Source organism: Amphiura filiformis, chromosome 2 (assembly GCF_039555335.1).
Source record: "Amphiura filiformis chromosome 2, Afil_fr2py, whole genome shotgun sequence".
Lineage (NCBI taxonomy): Eukaryota > Metazoa > Echinodermata > Ophiuroidea > Amphilepidida > Amphiuridae > Amphiura > Amphiura filiformis.
This window is the reverse complement of record NC_092629.1, coordinates 57,083,722-57,104,125: the sequence shown is the minus strand read 5'-3', so window position 1 is coordinate 57,104,125 and position 20,404 is coordinate 57,083,722. Positions and strand designations below refer to the sequence as shown.

Below are 20,404 nucleotides of genomic sequence, written 5' to 3'. Positions count from 1 at the left end.
ATCTGCGAGTTGCGAGTTGAAATTTGCGAGTTGAAAGGGCCGTTGCGAGTTGAGTTGCGAGTTGGTATTTGCGAGTTGCCAAGGGTAGTTGCGAGTTGATTTGCGAGTTGCGAGTTGCCATTTGCGAGTTGAAATTTGCGAGCTGCGAGTTGCAAATTTGCGAGTTGTGAGTTGAAATTTGCGAGGTCTTCCGAGTTGCTAATTTGTCAAATTTTTACAGAAATTGTTTTACCCCCTATTGGAATTAGACCCTCATTGCCTGTGCTCTAGTTGCATGCATAACGTTGGACAATATGTTGAGAGATAAAAATACGACCATCGTCTATGATTCCCTGCTCATACCTCAAGCTCAACCACATTATAGTGTTTGATTATTTTCAATTATATAATGAGATGTAGTGGGGTATCAAATTTTCCAGACAAAGGAATAGAAAGGTTCAAGCATGTGCTACTGTAAACATTGTTTTAATTGAACTGACTAATGTGATGTCAATTCCAAACAGTTTTTCTTCTCAAAATTAGACAAAATATAAATGTTCACCAGTTTTGTTATAAAAGAGAGCAGCCCTGAGAGAGTAGTGAGCTTTTTAAACAGAGGAGAAACAATATCAACACACTCACAAATATGTGAACTAAAGATTCATTTTGATCATGTTGATAGGTGACCTGACTCTATACAAAATATCGGAGATGGGTTGCATTAACAATTATCACTTCAAATTATTTTTATAAATGGATGTCCTATTGAATTCCTCATCTATTTAAAAAACACCTCTGAACACGATCCAGCCACCTGAAAATCTAGGTGAAATGTGAACACAGAAAACACATTACAATATATCAGTTATAACATGTATGTAGCAGGTAGCACAAAGGTTTCATACTGTTACATGTACGATCGGGGTATCCAGAAGTTTTTGACATCGCCCAGAAGGAAAAGAGCTATATCGATGAAATTTTGTCAGTGTATTCACTGGTCCTTATGTACATTATGGTCCAAAAATGGTCTCATAAGTATGTTTACTTTCTTTACAGGTGGCACTAGATGGGCAGTAGGTGCATAACCTGCAAGATGGTGAAAATTGAGGCACACAGCGTGATTAAGTTCCTGCATTTGGAGGGTTAGGCCTACAATGCTCAGAAAATCTATGATGAAATGAAAGCTATCTACGGTGACGATTGCCCATCATATGGCACTGTTGCTTTTTGAAAAAAAAATTCCAAACTAGCCACATGTCCCTCACAGATGAGCCAAGAAGTGGACGTCCATCACTTACGGATGATGCGGCCACAGTGAAGAAACTAAAAAAGTGGAGGATCTTATCATGAAAAGGTTATGTGCCTACTGCCCATCTTGCGCCACCTGTATAGAAAGTAAACATACTTATGAGACCATTTTTGGACCATAATGTACATAAGGACCAGTGAATACACTGACAAAATTTCATCGATATAGCTCTTTTCCTTCTTGGTGATGTCAAAAACTTTTGGATACCCCCTCGTATGTACAATGTAGGATGGTGTATGTGTTACGTATGTAACATGTACACCTGTGCAACCAGGGCCAGATTTACCGATTTAACACATGCACACATTGTAGCTATGTACACTAAAAATTAAAAAAAAATTAAATAAATAAATGTTGGTGATTTAATGTGTGCTTCAGCTAGGCATGACCTAATTATCAGCACACTTCAACAATTCCGCTAACATTAGGATTATCAGAATATTTCCGCTTTACCAAGTGCGCAACTGATGTGCAGGTACTGTCAGTGACTTAGATTGTGATTACCCCCAGCAGCTCCCCATTTTACACCTGGGTGGAGTAAAGCAATTGGGAATTAAGCTATCTTGTTCAACGACGCAACTCACTGGCTTCAGTGTGGCTTGAACCCGCAATCTTTCGATTATGATGCTCTCACCCGAACCATGGGGCCACCGTGCTTCCCATACACTATACATAAATAGGATTGGTTCAAATTCATCTCTATTTGGAGTCTTTGATATTATGTTCATAACTTTAATTTTGAACATGGACTCGGACTGAGTCAGGACTTGAGCCGGACTCAGTTCATATAGTTTGCTGGACTCGGACTTGGCTCAGACTTGGCACCCTGGTCTGGAGTTCGGACTCTGATACAAAAGGACTCTGACTTGGCTCGGGACTCAAATTCTAATCAACTCAGCTCGACTCAGACGAGGTAGACTCGGGCACAAGTCTAGGTAATTTATAACCTGTTTGTGCAGATGTGAGAGAATCAACGATGCATGACACCACTAGAGCTCTTTCCTGTTATAGGCCTATATGTAGCACAGACTCTGTGCTGTACTCTGATACTTATGATGATCCAAGATATATTCCACCAATAGTAGCCCTCGCTAAGCTCGGTGCTCGCTTCACTCACAACTAAGATGAACGCAACCCAGCTTGATAGTATACTACTAAAGCAACAGAGCCCGAAAGTAGTGCTACACAATGTGTACTTGTGATCACCACAAAGTCACCTGCAACTTTAAAGTTAAAGATATCGGCCTATCATACATGTATCATATGGAGAAATATTTTCAAAGCAACTGTCAATACACTCAATTGCATGTAGTCTTGAATTAAATGCCCATTGTGAACAACACTCGTAAATCATCTCGAAACTCTTCTTAGCAACTCGCAAAATTTCAACTCACAACTCGCAACTCGCAACTCGAACTCGCAACTCGCATCTCGCAACTCGCAACTCACAACTCGCAACTCGCAACTCGCACATTATCCATACCCTCTGTAAGAAAAAGTTCGTTTCCCTGAATTGTTATTCCAAGATGGCAAGACAAGTGTATTACAAGATTGACTTCTGGTACATTTTGAATGAATTGAAGAAGTAAAAATAAATTGCCATGAGAGGTAAGAAGGAGCATCATGATGAAGACATTTAAAAACAGTTACAAAGAAGCTGTTTATCCCATCTTTCATTTAATCTGTCCCAGGAGAGAGTGTTCATCATATCAGAAATGGGTGTTCTAATGTCGGCAGACAAAAGAACACGAGCAAGTTTGTTTTGAAGAATTTGGAGAGAATTACAATGTTCAGAAATGCAGTTTGACCAAACAGGACTGCAATAATCAAAATGTGGGAAGACCAATGCATTGGCAAGTAAATTTAATGTGACTGGAGGAAGATAGTTAACTCTGCGAATGACACCAATACGTTTGGAAATAACAGAAGAAATATAATTGATATGTTCATTCCAAGTTAAGATTGGATCAAATATGGTATATACATTGTATATAAAACGACCAATAGATCCTACTATCATGGCGTCAGGTCATTGGTTCATCATATCCCGTATGTTTCTTAAAATTCATTCATATTTGAGACAAATTTCTGTGCCCATTTTATAGGCGCACAGGTGGATCCGGTTTTTTTTTTTCAATTTCATTTCTTTTGATGAAACAATTAAGGTTTTCCACTGCACGGAGGCCACTAGGTGATACTAATTTAATGCTATTTGTAAATGAATGCGGATTCCCGGTTGTTGTTTTTCCACAGTGTGACAACTGTCCACCCATCCAGACAACATCATAACATGATAAAACGTCTGTATTTGTACGATGAGTAAATATTAAACTGAACTTTGCCTTGGAACATTGTGTAAGACGGTGTAAGATTTTGTGGGCGCGCCCTCAACATTATTATCCTCTTTGTATCCGTAAATGACATGCATAGACTGTGTGAATTCTATGACGACTACTTATAGTGCATACATTCTGTTAATAATCAAGAATAATAACAACGCGATACGCGACTGTATTTATAGGGGCTAACCAGTAACCACTAATAATTAATAATGCCGGGTAGGGCCTTGAGCGACTCGTGTGGGTAAGGACGCTTAGGACGGTGACCAAATCTCCCAAATTTCACCGGGGGAGGGGGCACTCAAGTATGATAGTGTAGACTCCAGCACATGTTAATGACGCAAAGACAGTTGTGGTAACACCATGGTCGCAGACCTGCAAAAACAGATAGTAATGAAACCAGTTTTTATTTTCCTTGCTCTAGCGAGTTCACAGAGAAGGTGTTTCTAGTTCTTTGCAGCGTCGGACTCTAGCTGAGAGCGTAGCCTAAGTCCAAACGGACTCCAAGAAGGGCTCTCCATACACAAATGAACAAACACAAGGAGGGTAGTCTCCTCCGTGACCAGCTTGATTTCGATGGAGCGAAACCAAATTGGCTGCAGAGGAGACGGGTCATTTTGCTATGCAAATGAGTTGAGTAGCATAGCGCTGATATGATATGGGTCTGATGATTTGAAAAGCAAAGTTGTATCATCAGCATAACACATTTACAATCAATACATTCAGGAAGAGAATTAACAGGAAGAGAATTATTCAGGAAGATAATTAAAAGCCTAATAAAATTATGGCAGCGTGAAAGAGATCAGTCCAAAGCGTCTCTAATTTGCTATGGCCCTGAGAACTGATGTTTTTGAATTGGTCATTAGGCCAAGTAAATAAAAAACACCATGTTTCTCGTCCCCTCCCGCTTCCTGTTTTGAAGATTTTGCATTTTTAGTCTTTTTATTTTGCAACCTTTCTATCGTAACTTTTTGTAAAGATACTAGAGAAGTTGCAACTTCTTCTTATAAGCCTTTTAGAAGCATTTGTGAAGTGTTTTGTGATGACCAGAGGGGTTGACATCTCAAAACAACAAAATAAAATTTCAGCTTCTAATCTTTACGCTATAAAAAGGATAAAAGCGTCTAAATACTATAGGGCAATTTAGGGCATTTTTTCAATAAAAAATCAAAAATAAAAAGCCCCTCTTCCTCCTATTTTTCCAAAACCTGGACGAGAAACATGTTTTATTTTTACTTTGCCTTATAAAAAATAAATTGCATCTATTTAGGAAAGAAAAAAGCAAGGTACACATGGTACATCAACTTGATGTGCAAGTGGGGGAACAAGTAAAATGCAGACTAGACAGTATGCAGGGGGACAAAAACAGCAAATGTAGGCATCATGAGATGTGGCAACGTTCGATAGCCAAAAATTACCAGTTCCAAGGCCGTAAGTGCTGAACCTGCAAAAACAACAAGGATCAATGGGAATACAAAAGTGCACTAGAATAAGTGATGAAAATCACTGTGCAAACAGACATGCTAAACCAAACATCCAGTGTAGGCACAAAAACAGGCAAAGTTCGATGACCAAAAATTGCCAATTCCAGAGCACTGTTTTCCTGACACTTTTCGATACGCACCATTGGTCATCAATTTATATAAGTTGATGATATTTAAATTTTGAAGAAGATATATTGGTTAGACCTGAGACTGGTTTACTATAGGCCCATTCTCAGATAAAGCGTCCAAGTTTGGGCTCAGGAATTGCAAAATGCCAACCACGAAGAATTCGTGAAAATCATTCAGAATCGTAAACTTTAATAGTTTCAGAACATAAAACAATGCATGGGTGATTTTTCAACAATACTTCATTTTTGAGCAATATTACTTGTACGCATTGGGGGTAACGTATCAGTGGTACCGGGGTAACGTATCTGTGAAGCCCTTTCCCACTTTTGTCTTAATCGTGCAAGTGTAAAAACTTACCGACTTACCCATACTTGATCAGTCATCACCCAATGTACTAAAGTCTGGTATGGTATTTGGCTTCATTTATCACAGCGTTTTTTCCGAGGGGAGTAGAATTTAGGTAACGTATCTGTGAACGCATGAACGTAACGTCAGGATTTTTTGCCATTAATAGACCTGATATTTTAACTTTGAAACCATTGTGTTATGTACCACATATATAATATAACTATAGTGCCTGCTTGATCCATAACATATGGGAACATTCATATAGCCAGTTATTTTGACAGGTTGTTATTCATTACATGTAGAAATATGGTAACGTATCTGTGAACAATTTTGGCGACATAGTCTCAAAGACCTGTTGGAAAAATTTAATAACTTGCGTTGTGATGTTTTATACTTTATAGTTAGGGCATGATACCACTAATGAAAAGTACCTATATTCCATTATTATGCGCGCATGTTTAACGAACAGGGACACATTATACGGAACGTACCTTGGCTGGCGACATGGAGGAAAACAATGGACATGCATAATCAGCTTTATTGTTTTATACTTTCTAGGCATGTTACAACCTCCAGCCCCACACATTTTAGAAAGCAACTCCTAAGTATTAGTTATATTAATAAAAGTCATTTCTTTCTGACGAAACAAGTATGAATACGACTTGACACTATGGGCGACACAGATTTGGCTTTTTGGACACTTTATCGGAGAATGTGCCTATAGTCTCAGGTTAGACTTAAAAACAAATGCCAAATCGTGAGAAATAAATCACAAATATTTTTTATGAAAGCAATAGGAATTCAATAGTTTCCTGCTTGAATGATTATAACTTTTCGTGCAATATAGGGCCTAATTATATAATCGGATTTATATTATCAATAAAAATTCCTTTAAAAAGGAATGGGCCGCCCAATGTGAGCTTGGTCGTGATGTGGTGAATTCCATGGTGTTTAGATTGGTATTATTATCTGTTCCAAATCAGACCTGTCGATAGGCTGTAAGAGGGGATTTTTAAAAAATTTTTTTAGCCTTTTCCTTGATAAAATCAATATGAACTTTCCAGGCACGAATGGGGCCATATATAAAGAAAATTGTGTGCCTATTTTTGCATTTTTCTCAAAAATTATAGCGCGCGCGTTGGTGACAAGTAAGATATGTATATTATAGGGGCAAGGATTACAACTACTGCACTGGAAATTCAGCAACTCAAGGCAAGTAGTTATTGATTTATTGATCAAATATTGGTTTCCCTCATTTTTGACTGTAACTCCACAGCTGTTGTCTGTGCTGAAATAAAATATCCAGTGCAGTAGTTGTAGTCCTTGCCGGGAGTCCTTGCCCTATATAGGCTATAGTATTATACATATCTTAGGGAGTGTTCAGAAATACTTTGGTGGGGGACAATATATTTTTTCAGGTTCAAAAATTTTTTTAACCCCCCCTCTTCGTGAACCCAAAACTTTTTGACCCCCTCTTAATTGACCTAAAACTTTTGACCCCCCCCCTCATATAGGTTCAAAACTATTTTGACACCCCCCCCATCTTAATGTACCATTCTACTAATTAAGTTATACTACCATTCAAATTGCATTACTAAAATTTGTATTCATGTGCAATGAAATTGTACCCATGTCATTGATATAAAATATGTGGAATTGTGGAAATGTTTTCAAGTAGCACGCTAAAAAATTTGCCATTTGGAAGCTAAACTAATGAAATTTGATGTAAAAGTGGATTAAATACGCGCAAAGAGCGCAAAAATTTGTACTTTGGGGGCTAAAATGGCCAAATAAGAGCTTAATTTGGTCACAAACACACATACAGGCATCAACATTGGGGGATGATTGTATGGGCCATCCCCCGGGATCTACGCCTATACTTGGACTTTTTGTTGCGGCGAAGCTCGCAAAAAAAAAAGACTATTTTAGCCCAAAATACAAGGGCGTAGCCAGTTTTCTTGGTCGGGGGGTGAATAAAATTTCGGGGGCACAGACGAAAAAAGAAATTGCAGTTGCAAATACATATACCGGTTTTGGTTTTTAGAGAGACTGTACATGTATTTGAGCTTCCAAAAAAGGCTTTATTGGGACAAAACGTGATGTGCAAAAATTGTGTATTTCGCCCATGATGTAATGAAAATGCCTTCATTGTGACAATGTGTGCACACAGCGTGCAAACATTTTGTAATTTACACTATTGGCCCATGATTTATATGGAAAAGGGTCTCCTTTCTCCTTTTCTTTGCCCTCCAGATTTTCTCTTTCATTTTTTGTCAGAGGGGCACTTTTCTCTTTCATTTTTTGTCAGGGGCCCTTCCACCCCTGTCTACACTACTGCCGAAATGGTGTGTTTTGCTATTAAATTGATGGGCCAGTTCGCGTGATCGCGAAGCGCAAAATTGAGCAATTTTACCCTATTTCGGCCCAAAACATGGTGCTTTTCGATGTGCTAATAAAAGTTGCACATGGCAATTATTGCTTTATTTTTTCTTCTTTAAGGATTTTTAGGAGATGTCCCCCATGGAAAAAATTAGGGCGGGGACGTGTACCCTGGTTCTCCAAGCTTCCTCCGCCTATAATTGTAATGCAACATGATTTAATTGTATATAGCAGTGATAATAAATTAATAATCTGTACTACATACATGAAACATTATTGTAAAAATTGTCAACACTAAAGAAGAGCAAAGATATTGCAGCTTTTAGTGATTTAAAGAGCTGACCAGAAAGAACTGACACAAACCTCAAAATTAAGTTTTAGACGACAATTTTTAACACTGGATCATTAATGTATTTTTGTTCTGGTTTAACATGGGAGCATTTGCGCGTGCAGCGCGCGAAAAAATTTTACACCCCCCCTCTACGTGCCGAAAAACTTGTTAACCCCCCTGTTCATACACCCAAAACTTTTTTAACCCCCCCTATTCAGAACTCTCAAAATTTTATGACCCCCTACATATTTTTCAGCCCCCCCCCTACCAGAGTATTTCTGAACACTCCCTTACTAGTCACAAATACGCTATAATTTTTGAGAAAAATGCAGAAATAGGCACACAATTTGCCAGGGGTGTAGTACCACCTTTTGTACGATTTCCTTCAAATTTTAAATTTGTTATTATATACTCAAGTGCTGGAATAATGCTAGTAATAATTATTGGGAAGGGTTTCTGTCCATTTTTAGCTGAAATAACAAGGTAAAGAAACCCTGCTGGTTATTTTGGCCGTTTATATAACACGCAGTTCTATATAGGAGGGCATAATGTCATAATAGCTCATAATTCTTGACATTATGTCGAACTTTGCTCTGTTGACCTACAAACACAACAAATTTGGCTGATTCCATTTAGGTGCAAGTCGGACATGTGTAAACATTACAAATATGCCAAAAAATCAGGTGTGAAAAAAATTAACCAATTTCATATTATAAGATCGTAGGCTACATTATGTATGGCTTTATAAAGCATAAAACCCTGATTTGTATTAGTTTGTGTGCAATGGATAGATTTTCACAACTGATCTTTTCAGTCACCTAAGCTTACTACATGTACCTTACTTATGTTTGTTAGCTTCCCAAGGAGTTAAACTCGGGGATTTCGCGATTCACAGATTCCAAAATCAGAATTGTTCATAATTGAAGGGCCATTTATATAATCAGTAGCGTAGGGGGGGGCACCGACCATGATTGGGGGCACGGGTCTGATTGGGGGGCACAAGCCATTTTTGGCAACTTCTTATGGGATTTTTTAGAATTTTGCAATCGATTGGTACGTGCCCCCCCCCCCCTCCCTATGACGCTACATACGCCACTGATGCAAGACATGTTGCATTCAATACCGGTAACATACCGGTAGGCCTCCGTATGTAGGCCTATACTTTACTTAAGTGTCACTAAATTATATAAACTCTTTATGACCATTTTTACAACCATAAAAACTGAGCACTTTAATAATAAACATCAGTAGCCCCCACCTATAGGCCTATTTTTTTTTTATTTCAACGGAATTCATTCATCATGATTAGCCTAATGATGCCAACTGAACTTACCTAATGACACCGGGTTTTTTTTGTCAATAGCCTACACAAAATGACCCCCTTTCTTGAACAATAATTATTTGTCCTCAAAATTGAAATTTCGGCGTTTTGAGCAAAATAAATGAGTTTAGTCTGTTTTGTACTGTAAAATTGTGTAAAAAGCTATTTTTGATTGTTATGTGAAATTTTGGGCGCTCCCATACCAAATCACCCCATTGACCGTGATTGCCAACACCGAATGACCCCCTTTTTCAGTTCCGAAAATTCCTACACCGATAGACCCCTAGTTTCGTACGCTGGTGGGCACAGATACGTCACTTTCACATTCGAGTGCCCCCCGGTTCTCAATCCTATATAGGCCTATATACTATACTTCCTTCTGTCCTTCCATGATGCAGTCATGTCTACAGTAGAATTCATCTCGACCTTTGCAGGACTTAACCCCATTAAAAGCTACCGTAAAATGGGGTAACTTTGGGCACTTTTCAGAGTTTTTAAACCACTGCTTCCAAACAAAACCAATTATATTTCTAATTAACTCTTTTTTGTGACATTAGGGTTCCTTCTACACCTTGAAGTTGAAAAAGATTTTTAATAATTTTGTAAGGGTGCCCTAGGGGTTCAAAATGACCTGACCAAAGTTACCCCGCCTTTAGGGCAACTTTGGTCACAGTATTACATTCCATGAAGGAAAAAAAATCAAAAAAATTGATCTTCGCTGAATATGGGCAAGTTGTTGTTTTTTGTGACATTTGACACCTTGCAAAATTAATCAAACACACATCCTTGCTCACAAATATCGATTTTATTTTTTCTGAAAAAATGTAAAAAATGCTGATTTTTGGTCAAAAATCCCGCTTTTTTGTAAATTTCAAGGAAATTACACATGAGCGACTATTATTTCTTCCAAACATATTTCTTAACAAATAGACACCAAATATGACTAAAAACAATATTGCTGTACGAAAATATGACCATTTAAAAAAATATATTTGACCGACCAAAGTTACCCCGCTGACCGAAGTTACCCCATTTTACGGTATTAAACCAAGATAACACTCATTGAAACAGCTCAACTGATAAAATCGGATCTTCTCTGGTTGTGCACAAGTGTCTGTTTTCATGTGCGATATCGCAATAAAGCTGCACTGAAAACTTTAATTGGTCAGCTTGACTAACGTAAAGTTAGTCCAGATGGTGCCCATCTTGACTAACGTAAGGCTAGTCAAGCCTGCTTGACTAACGTGCTTGACCAACTTGACGTTAGTCGAGCCGGCTCGACTAACTTGCTTGAGTAGCTTGGACGTTAGTCAAGCCTGCTCGACTAACGTTAGGTTAGTCGCTCGACTAGTTTATGACTAACTTTAAGTTAGTCCAGATGGTGTTCATCTTGACTAACCTAACGTTAGTCAAGCAGTTCTAAGCTAGTCAGGCAGCTGCTTGACTAGCTTGCTTGACTAGCGTGCTGCAAACCACGTTACTGGTAAAAAATTGAAAAAAAAGAGACAAATGTGGATGTTTATCTTGTCTAGTGGGATTTATTCTCATAGTTTTGCGTTTTGAAACTGATATATTACTTGAAGAAAATCCTCTTACCTGGTAATGATGATGACAACACATTTATGACCACTTACCTTCATTGGGAATTGAACTCGGACCTGGAGATTACAACCCCTATACACTCACCACTAGACCATGGAGGCACTTACAAATCATGGAACATAATATTAGAACTTATCATGTTTAGTATGCTTACATTTGATTTTAAACTCTGTAATCGCATGTGAATATCCAAAATATCACTAAATTACATTAAAAACCATCAAAAAACAATAGTGTTGTTAACAATGATGATAGTGCCAGGTTGTCAATTCTAAACTTTCCATTCCGATAATGTTATTTAACTATTACTAGACAACTACGTATAATGGAGTAGCCATTTCAAAGCAATTTCCTATGTGTTGAACATGCACGTGCAAAGCGGTTGCGCAATTTAGTATTGTGAAATGAAAGTTACGAAAGTCATTGGCTTGACTAACCTAAAGCTAGTCAAGCCGGCTTGACTAACCTAAAGCTAGTCAAGCCGGTTTGTATCATCAAGTTAGTCAAGCCATCGATATTGTAAGCTAGTCAAGCACCGTATTACACGTTAGTCAAGCAGACTTGACTAGCTTATCAAAATTGCAAGCTAGTCCAGCAGGCTGGACTAGCTTGAGCTACGGGCTTGACTAATGTTAGGTTGGTCAGGCGGGCTGGACTAACCTGCTTGACTAGCTTTAAGTTAGTCTACTTGGTACTTGGTGGTTGTCCTCTCTAGTACTCCGCAAGGAAGTCTGACGAAGAGGCCCTGGATGAGTGGCGCTAAATCTTGCTTCTAAATTGGTTGTGGTTGGGGGCGCTAATAACTTCCTGCGATAATTTGTTCCACTTTCTCACTGTTCTTGGCAAAAATGACTGAATGTAAATGTTGGTTTTGCTGTTATTTCATTGAACTGTGTGTTGTTACCCCTGCGTGATCTGATGCTCTTGGGTTGGATGACATCCGGTTTAATATGAACAATGTTGTTGATGATTTTATAGAAATAAGTGAGTTGGTTTGATTCCTCCTGTCTTCAAGGGACGTCCATCCCAGGTCAAATAACATTTTGGAGACACTACTCCTCCTCTTGAAGTCTCCGCAAACAAAGCGGGCAGCTCGTCGCTGGACTCTTTCCAGAGACGAAGTGTTCTTAGAAGTAAATGGGTTCCATGCAACACTCCCATACTCAAGGTGAGGTCTCACCAGTGTTGAGTATAGTTTCTCTTTGACTGTTTTTGATGCTGGGTAAAAGTTACGCATAATGAAATTGAGAATGCGTGTAGCTTTGAAGGCTGCATGTTCAGTCTGGCGATTCCAGCTCAAATTATTCTGGATAATGATGCCAAGATATGTGATTTCAGATTTCTCTTCCAAGTTGACACCTTGCATGGTGTAGTTCGTCTTCCCTGGGTTTCTCTTTCTGGAGATTCTCATGATGTTACATTTACTGGGATTAAATTTCATCCCCCAGGTATCTGCCCAGTCTGCGAGGGTGTCCAGATCTTGTTGGAGAAGAGATTCGTCAGCTGACGTCTGGATTTTCCGGTATAATAAGCAATCGTCCGCGAAAAGCCGGGTTGTTCCACCGACTGCAGCATTTATGTCATTAATGAAAAGCAGGAACAAGTGCGGGCCAAGAACTGTCCCCTGTGGGACGCCGCTCTCCACCTTATGCCACTCGGATGTTTCACCATTGACGACGACTCTTTGCAGTCTGTCAGACAGGAATGATTTAACCCACTTCTGTACGCTTCCCCTAATGCCATAGTGACCAAGTTTATGGATTAACTTTTGGTGCGGTACCACGTCGAATGCTTTGGAAAAGTCCAACACCGCGATATCTGTAGTAATCTGACTGTCAAAGTTGTTGGTGAAGTCTTGCATGGTCATGACGAGCTGTGATTCACACGATAAACCCTTGCGAAACGCGTGTTGATTTCCGTTCAGGATTTGGTGTTTCTCCAGGTGTTTCATAAGCTGACTATCAATAATATGCTCTAACAATTTACAGCTCACTGACGTCAGTGAGACGGGCCTATAATTTGCTGGGTCAGTTCTGGAGCCTTTTTTAAAAATGGGGGTCACATTCGCCTTCTTCCAATCAGTAGGCAAAGTCCCTGTGTCCAAGGATTGCTGAAAGATGACTGCAAGCATAGGAGCAATGGCATCGGCCGCTAGTTGGAGTGCTTTATTTGCAATTGCGTCAGGTCCGGCAGCCTTACTTGTTTTTAGTTCTTTCAAAAGTTTGGCAACACCATCAACAGATACTGTGATATTTGGCATATCTGGATACGGACTTGGAGGTAATTCAGGTTTTGAATCAGCCACGCTTTCTTTTGTAAAGACACTACTAAACTGGTCAGCCAAAGTCTCAGCTTTCCCTTTATCAGAGGTGATATTTGTATCCTGAACTTTGAGCACTTGAACACCTGAACTGTCCTTGCGGCTGGAGTTTATAAACCGCCAGAATTGCCGCGGGTTCTCAGAAGATGTCATTTCCTGGAGATGAGATCTCTTAGCTCCGCGAATCTCTTTATTAACCTTCTTCTGCAGAGTTTTGAAGTTATCCCAATCTGATGGCAGTCCACTTTTCACTGCTTTAACATAGCTTCTTTCTTTCTTTCTGCACTGGCGAACAAGGTCTGTTGAGAGCCACGAAGGTCTTGGTTTTCCCGAGCAATTTTCTGAGGCACTGTTTTGTTGATAATGTTCGTTAACCCATCCTTGAAGAAATTCCAGTTCTCTTCAATTGGTTTGGACTTAGGCGAAGATCGCATAAACTGAGTCTGAAGCTTGGACACAGATTCAATAAAAGTCGCTTCCTCAACGTCTTTCCATCTGAAAATAGTTCTGGGCGCTTTCGACACTCTAGGAGCTCTGATGTTGATGTCTGCTAACACAGCTATGTGGTCGCTAATTCCAGAACTAGGTCTTGTGTTTTTAATCAAAGACGGACGAGTTGTGAAAAGAAGGTCCAATATGTTCTCTGTTCCAGAAACTGGGTCTTTTCTTGTAGGAAAATCAACTCTCTGGTCGAGGTTATAGTCATTTGCAATGTCTAAAATCTTACTTTGAAGACCATTCACAGGGAAAGTAGTATCATCCACTTTCCAAAGCATACCTGGTATGTTGAAATCACCACCTAACACTATGAAAGGTACATTCACACTGCTCTGTAATTTGTGTAAACTCTCTTCAAGACCATTCAAGGTTTCGGGTTTATATGAATCAGTTGATCTATAGTATGCTCCGATGAATATGTCATCATCCTTGGACTTGAGGGACAGCTGACACCACAGTATCTCGCAGCCATCAACTTCCAGATCTTTACGTTCAAGGGATGTAATATTGTCTCTAACCGCTACAAAAACACCACCACCTCTGGAGTTCCTATCTCTACGGTAGACCGTGAAGTTGGGGGGGGAATACTTCAGATGACTGTACAGAATCATTCAACCACGACTCCGATCCTATGATGACATCGGGATTTTCGAGGTCAACAAAAGCATCAAACAATGCAGTTTTTCCACTGATACTACGGCAGTTTATAATGCCCACCTTGATACCATTGTGCTGGATGGTTTTAGTCTTTTTATTTCTCTGATTAGGTTTTATTTTTGGTTTAAAGTTTGTTTTATCTCGGGTTGAAGAACGGTTAATCGTCTCTGATGAACCACGATCGGTGCTAGGAAACTTTGGCACAAACGTAGGTTTCCTGTACCCAGCACCATTAACTTTCTCCTTACCAAGGGGGCTAGAGGTAACCCCTGGATTAAATGTTTCTCTGTTTACTTCATCTGTCAAACTATCAAAGGAGTTATGCACATCAATCTGATCAATTGAAAAAAGTGAGCTAGCAAAGTTCAAAACCTCACACGATGGGCAAGTCCAATTGAAGTTTTTCATGGAAATGAAAGTTTCATAACTAGTGTCTGTAACCCCTGAACATTTGTTATGAATCCAGTTTTTACAAGAGTCACACTCAAGAGCAGCATCATTGTTTTTAACAGCGTATTGACAAAGCCCACAAGGAAACTTTGGCTTTCTCCCCTTCTTTACCGGTCCCGGATTTGTTTCTATGTCCCCTGCAGCAACAAGCAAACTAACACCTGCATGCAAATTGTACTGAACGCCTTTACCGGTTTTCTTTCTGTGGATTTTGTAGAGATAATACGTACTGACATAAACATTGTACAAGTTCTGTTTTACAATGAAAGTTATGTTGCCGTTAGTCGGCTGGGAAAAGTATGGGCGTGGCGGCTTGAAATTATCAAAGTTCTGGTCGGAAAAATTTGATGAAGAAAAGTGAGAAAATGGATATCTCCTACCATATGTAATCCAGTCTTCATTTGCAGTTGAAAGATACCTCTCCGTCGAAAAATGTAAACCACCAAGTACCATAGCCAACAGGATGAAGTAAAATTGCGACGATGTCCCGGCGGTATTGCGTAATCCAGATTTCAACATGGTGAATTCCAATAGCTTCCAATTTCAATGACGACACTGATTTAAAAAGTTCAAATTTTGTGCTTGCGAATCGCTAAAAAACACCAAAACGTGCTTCAACTACTAAAGGAAATGTCCAATTTAATACATATATCAAAAATAACTAAGGATGTGCGCGGTAAAAAGATGATTTTTGAAGATTAAAATTCTAAAGGTGCAGAGTAAAAAATTTTTGCCACTCTCCAAGGTTAGGGCGCCCTCTGAGTCAAGCAACTGTCTGACTAGTTTAAGTTTTCAGTGTGGTATTCATAGCTTCAGTTGGGTAACCGATTATAAAGGAAACGAAAGGAAACAATGGTATGTGTGGCTTTGTTCACGAAATCAGACAATGGCGTGCTTTTTGTAAACCAGCATTCTTGAAAATGAGCAACATAATGATTGTTGACTTAACACGGTTTGGAAATAATTTCTTCATATTTTTGGTGTTATCTGTCGTTTACATGTCCTTCCTAAAACACAAAAGTACGACCCTCTCCAAACACCTAAATTAGCTAAAAATTTAGGACATGTTACAAAACTAGGCCTATAGGCCTATTGTCTAGAATTTTAGAAGAGTACTTTTAATATTGGCCGGTTATTTTTCACACAGCGACGTTAACTAGGCAATGTACTATTACCTATAACATTAACACCAAAGTACGAATATTTCCAAACATCTAAATTAGCTAAAAATTTAGGACATGTTAAAAAACTATATTTTCTAGAACTTTAGAAGAGTACTTTTAATATTGGCCGGTTATTTTTCACACAGCGACGTTAACTAGTCATATCCCCATACTTTTAACGTAGGGCTATTTGTAGAGGTCACGCGTCAATGGGAAAGAGCACTGTGTATTGTGTATAGGAAAACGGACAGTAACTGCAGTATATGCTTGAGTCCTTCTTTCCTCCAGTTTCCTTCTCTTTATTTCTTCCCTTTTACATGTCTTCTTTGATTGCCGTTCTTCTTTAACCATTACTGATTTAATTCCTTGCATCCTTTCTCTCTCACTGTCTTTCTCTCTTTCGTTCGTTTTCTTTCTTTCTTTCTTGCCCGCTTTTTTGCTAAAGTTGCAAGCAGTTTCTTACTCTTTTATTTGTTCAAATTTCATTTTAAATAAAGCCGCTCACTTGGTGGCGTTTAATGGGCTACGAGCTATGATGTAAGTGCCTACTAGCTGTCTCTACCATTCTGGATTGCCGAGACTGCCGAATTCCACGTAAGCATTTGTAACACTGAACAATATGGAAAACAACATTCATAAATCTCACATTTTGCCCCCTGTTTTACTTGAAGAAACTGTTCGTTCTTGGTTAAAAGAAGACACCCCATCCTTTGACTACGGTGGTATTGTTGTTGGTGATCAGCAAGAGTCAGCTGTGCTTTTATGCAAGTCTGCTGGGGTGCTCGCTGGTGTACCATTTTTCGACGCTATCTTCACTCAACTCAAATGTACTGTTGTGTGGAATTACCCTGAAGGAGCCTCTTTAAAACCCATTTGTGAAGTCGCTACAGTTTCTGGAAATGCGAGAAATATACTACTGGGGAGAGGACCGCATTGAACTGTTTGACCCGGTGTAGTGGAGTAGCGACAGCGTCAAGAAAATACGCAGATATTGCTGAATCAAGGAAGTGGACTGGGGAAATTGCGGGGACGAGAAAAACAACACCAGGGTTTCGGGTTGCTGAAAAGTATGCGTTATTGGTTGGTGGGGTGTCAACGCATAGACATGATTTGTCTTCCATGATTATGCTTAAGGATAATCATATTTGGAGTGCTGGAAGTATTAAACAGGTAACTTGCTTGAGAAGTCTTACTTAAAGTTTGCTCACGATTCTTCACACATTTAGCTAGAGTCAACTGCTATCAAAATGTAGTAGAAATCAATGATGCATGACATGATGACACCGTGTAAAGCAATAGAAGTTTTGAAGTAAACACAGCCGATCGCGGCGGGTGGTCGTATAAAAAATGTTGCTAAAATAGTAAATTGCGCTTCATATATTCAACTAAATTTTATAAACTGTTAAAAATAGGCAACCCCGTACCCAAAGATACAGTTGACTCATCAAATCAAAAGAGCTTTCATCCAACTCTAAACATCGGCAGAATAAATAACAGGTGCTACAAAAAAATCAACCTAAAATTGATAGCAGTAGACTCCGGGACTGCAAGTCATGAAGTAAGACTTCAGTCTAGTATCATAAAACATAATGATATCTACGGATCTGAAGTCTTGCAGCAGTACATCATGACATACGGATGCACTGTACCTTCAAAGTTCAAGCATCAAGAAATACGGTATTAGTCAGATGAGTGAGATGTTATAGACCCTCTAGAATGCTGCTCAATATGATTTAAATCAAAATGTAGAAATTTTGCCACACAATATGTTTGACCACTTTTGCACCAAAGTAAATGAAGATTTCAGGTTTTGCCAACTCAAGAAATGTGTTGAGATTAGAATCAATGTAGTTCTATTATCTCAACCTTGTTGTGTGAGTATAGTACAATGGGATTTAAATCATTCACAGCTGACCAGACCCAGATACAATGGGATTACAATCATCCATGCATGCCCAAACTGTCCTTGAGACAGTTCCTCAGCTACATCCTTGGAGCCCAAAGTGAGCCCACATATTGTGAAGTTTCTTGTTTGTGGAACAGATGTCGATAGAGCCCCTGTAAGTTCAGTACTGGTATAATAACGTCCAAATGATAAATGAAGATACCGTTCTGAGTTACAGTTACTGGAAACTGGAACTAGCAGACTCTAGTTTTACATCAAATGTGTATAGTGCAAATTCAAATCTAAAGTTCACAAGTAACATTAACCCAGATAAATTTTTTGTAACTTGTGACTTTCATTACGAGACTTAAAAGTGTTTCCTTGCAACTTTTGTATCACCTACATACTATAACATTTAAGAACACGAGGCAAATTTTTGAAATTGAATTAATTTTGTTCACAGGCAGTAACTGCAGCAAGGAGAGTGGGTGGTTTTTCAACAAAGATTGAAGTAGAATGCCGTAGTTTGACCGAAGCTAGAGAAGCAGCAAGCTCAGGAGCAGAAATTGTCATGTTAGATAATTTTGAGCCAAAGGTATCTAAAAATGCAAAGCTTATTAGGGTCAGAATTTTGTTTCACAGTGCGAGAATCAATCTTGATTCTTGCAGAATAAATTTGCGGGAATCATTTGATTCTGGCAAATCAACTTCTGTGTACTGTAAACCACAAACGTTTGCGGTTGATTCCCACAAATCTGTTAATGAGAATCTTTGCGAGAATCGATTATCTGATTCACAACGAAATTCTGACCCTGCTTATTATCATTATATTTAAATTATATTACCAGGGAGAAAAAGCTCAGGAGCTGAGATTGTCATGTTAGATCATTTTAAATTTAAACCAAAGGTATTAAAATTATATTTTTATAGTTTATATATCATTATAATTTATCAATTATACAAATGTACAGTTCAACCTGAACTGACACACAGCATTGGATTTGTAGCAATTTCCAAATTTTGCAATTTGTATACCGGTAGTATTTATTTTGTATTTTTCAAGGGGAAAATATTAGAGATCTATACGCAGACATAAGCATTCATGATATGATAACTGTTGAATTTGGCCTAAAAAAACTGTGTGTGATCATAACTTTGAAATGAAACTGTTTTTTGTTTTTGCATCATATTTTTATGCTATGCAAAAGCAAAAATGATCCAATGCTGATGACACATGCAGCCATTTTATTGTGGCACATGTTAAATAAAAATGCCTCCGGTAGATGAGGGTTAGTTTCATTGTTCTTGACAACGTTGTAATAAATTACTGTTTCAAATTCAACAAATCTATTAAAGTATATACATTTCATTGTTGGTCTATTTTATTTTCAGACAGCTCATGGCGTGGGCCGCAACTCTGAAAGGCTTAATTTCCGCACCTGATTGTGGAGCTTAGCGGTGGAGTGAACGAAGACAACATAGCAGGTTATTTCAGTCCACACATCGATGTCATCTCAAGCAGCCAACTCACTCAGGGGTATTCGGTCGTCAACTTCTCATTGAAAATCTGCAAATCAGACAGGGATCCTACGAATCCTATGGTTGGACAATCTTAATGTGGTTGTTATATAATAAATCAGTGGCGTAACTAGGGTTGGTAGCGCCCGGGGCAAGAAACAAAATTGGCGCCCCTACACCCCCACCCCAAGAATATCTTAGATGCGGGCAATTCTTGAGACCTCTAAGCTTTCATTTCATAAATTTAATAAGCGACCTCTAAAAAATTAGTGTCTTGGACACCTGGGGCATTAATTTGGTTGAAACTGATGAACAGGGTAGTTAAGGTACTTTATAACACCTTGCGAGTGCAAACACATCTTATGTGCAGTAATTTGCCGTAGATGTGACTTAAAGCCATATTATAACATTTCTTTAAAAATAGATTAGTATTAATTTTCTATAAAATGTTAGCATTTACTGTCAGATATGTCCCCTTTTAATTTTTCTTTGACAGCTATGGTTCAATGCATAGGTACCGTACAGCGTGAATGTTGTAGTGCAGACTGCAGGGCGATATATTCAAAGTTGTATTCCTCTGTTGCTATGGTAGTTAATCCGATTAATTATGTCACTTCTACGGCGAATAGCACTGAAAGAACTCAGCTCTCTGTGTGCAGGGATATAACCCCATCCCATAACAAAGGAGCATG

At 38.8% G+C, this 20,404-nt stretch overlaps 1 protein-coding gene across 1 annotated transcript; it reads left to right on the top strand.

The window, feature by feature from the left end:
• The first annotated feature begins 16,928 nt into the window (after positions 1–16,928).
• LOC140146430 (nicotinate-nucleotide pyrophosphorylase [carboxylating]-like) lies at positions 16,929–19,777 on the top strand. The gene is given in 4 exon segments (XM_072168276.1): positions 16,929–17,223; positions 17,226–17,479; positions 18,658–18,789; positions 19,587–19,777. Coding segments are annotated over 4 exon segments (732 nt in total). The 3' UTR covers positions 19,638–19,777.
• The last annotated feature ends 627 nt before the right edge of the window (positions 19,778–20,404 follow it).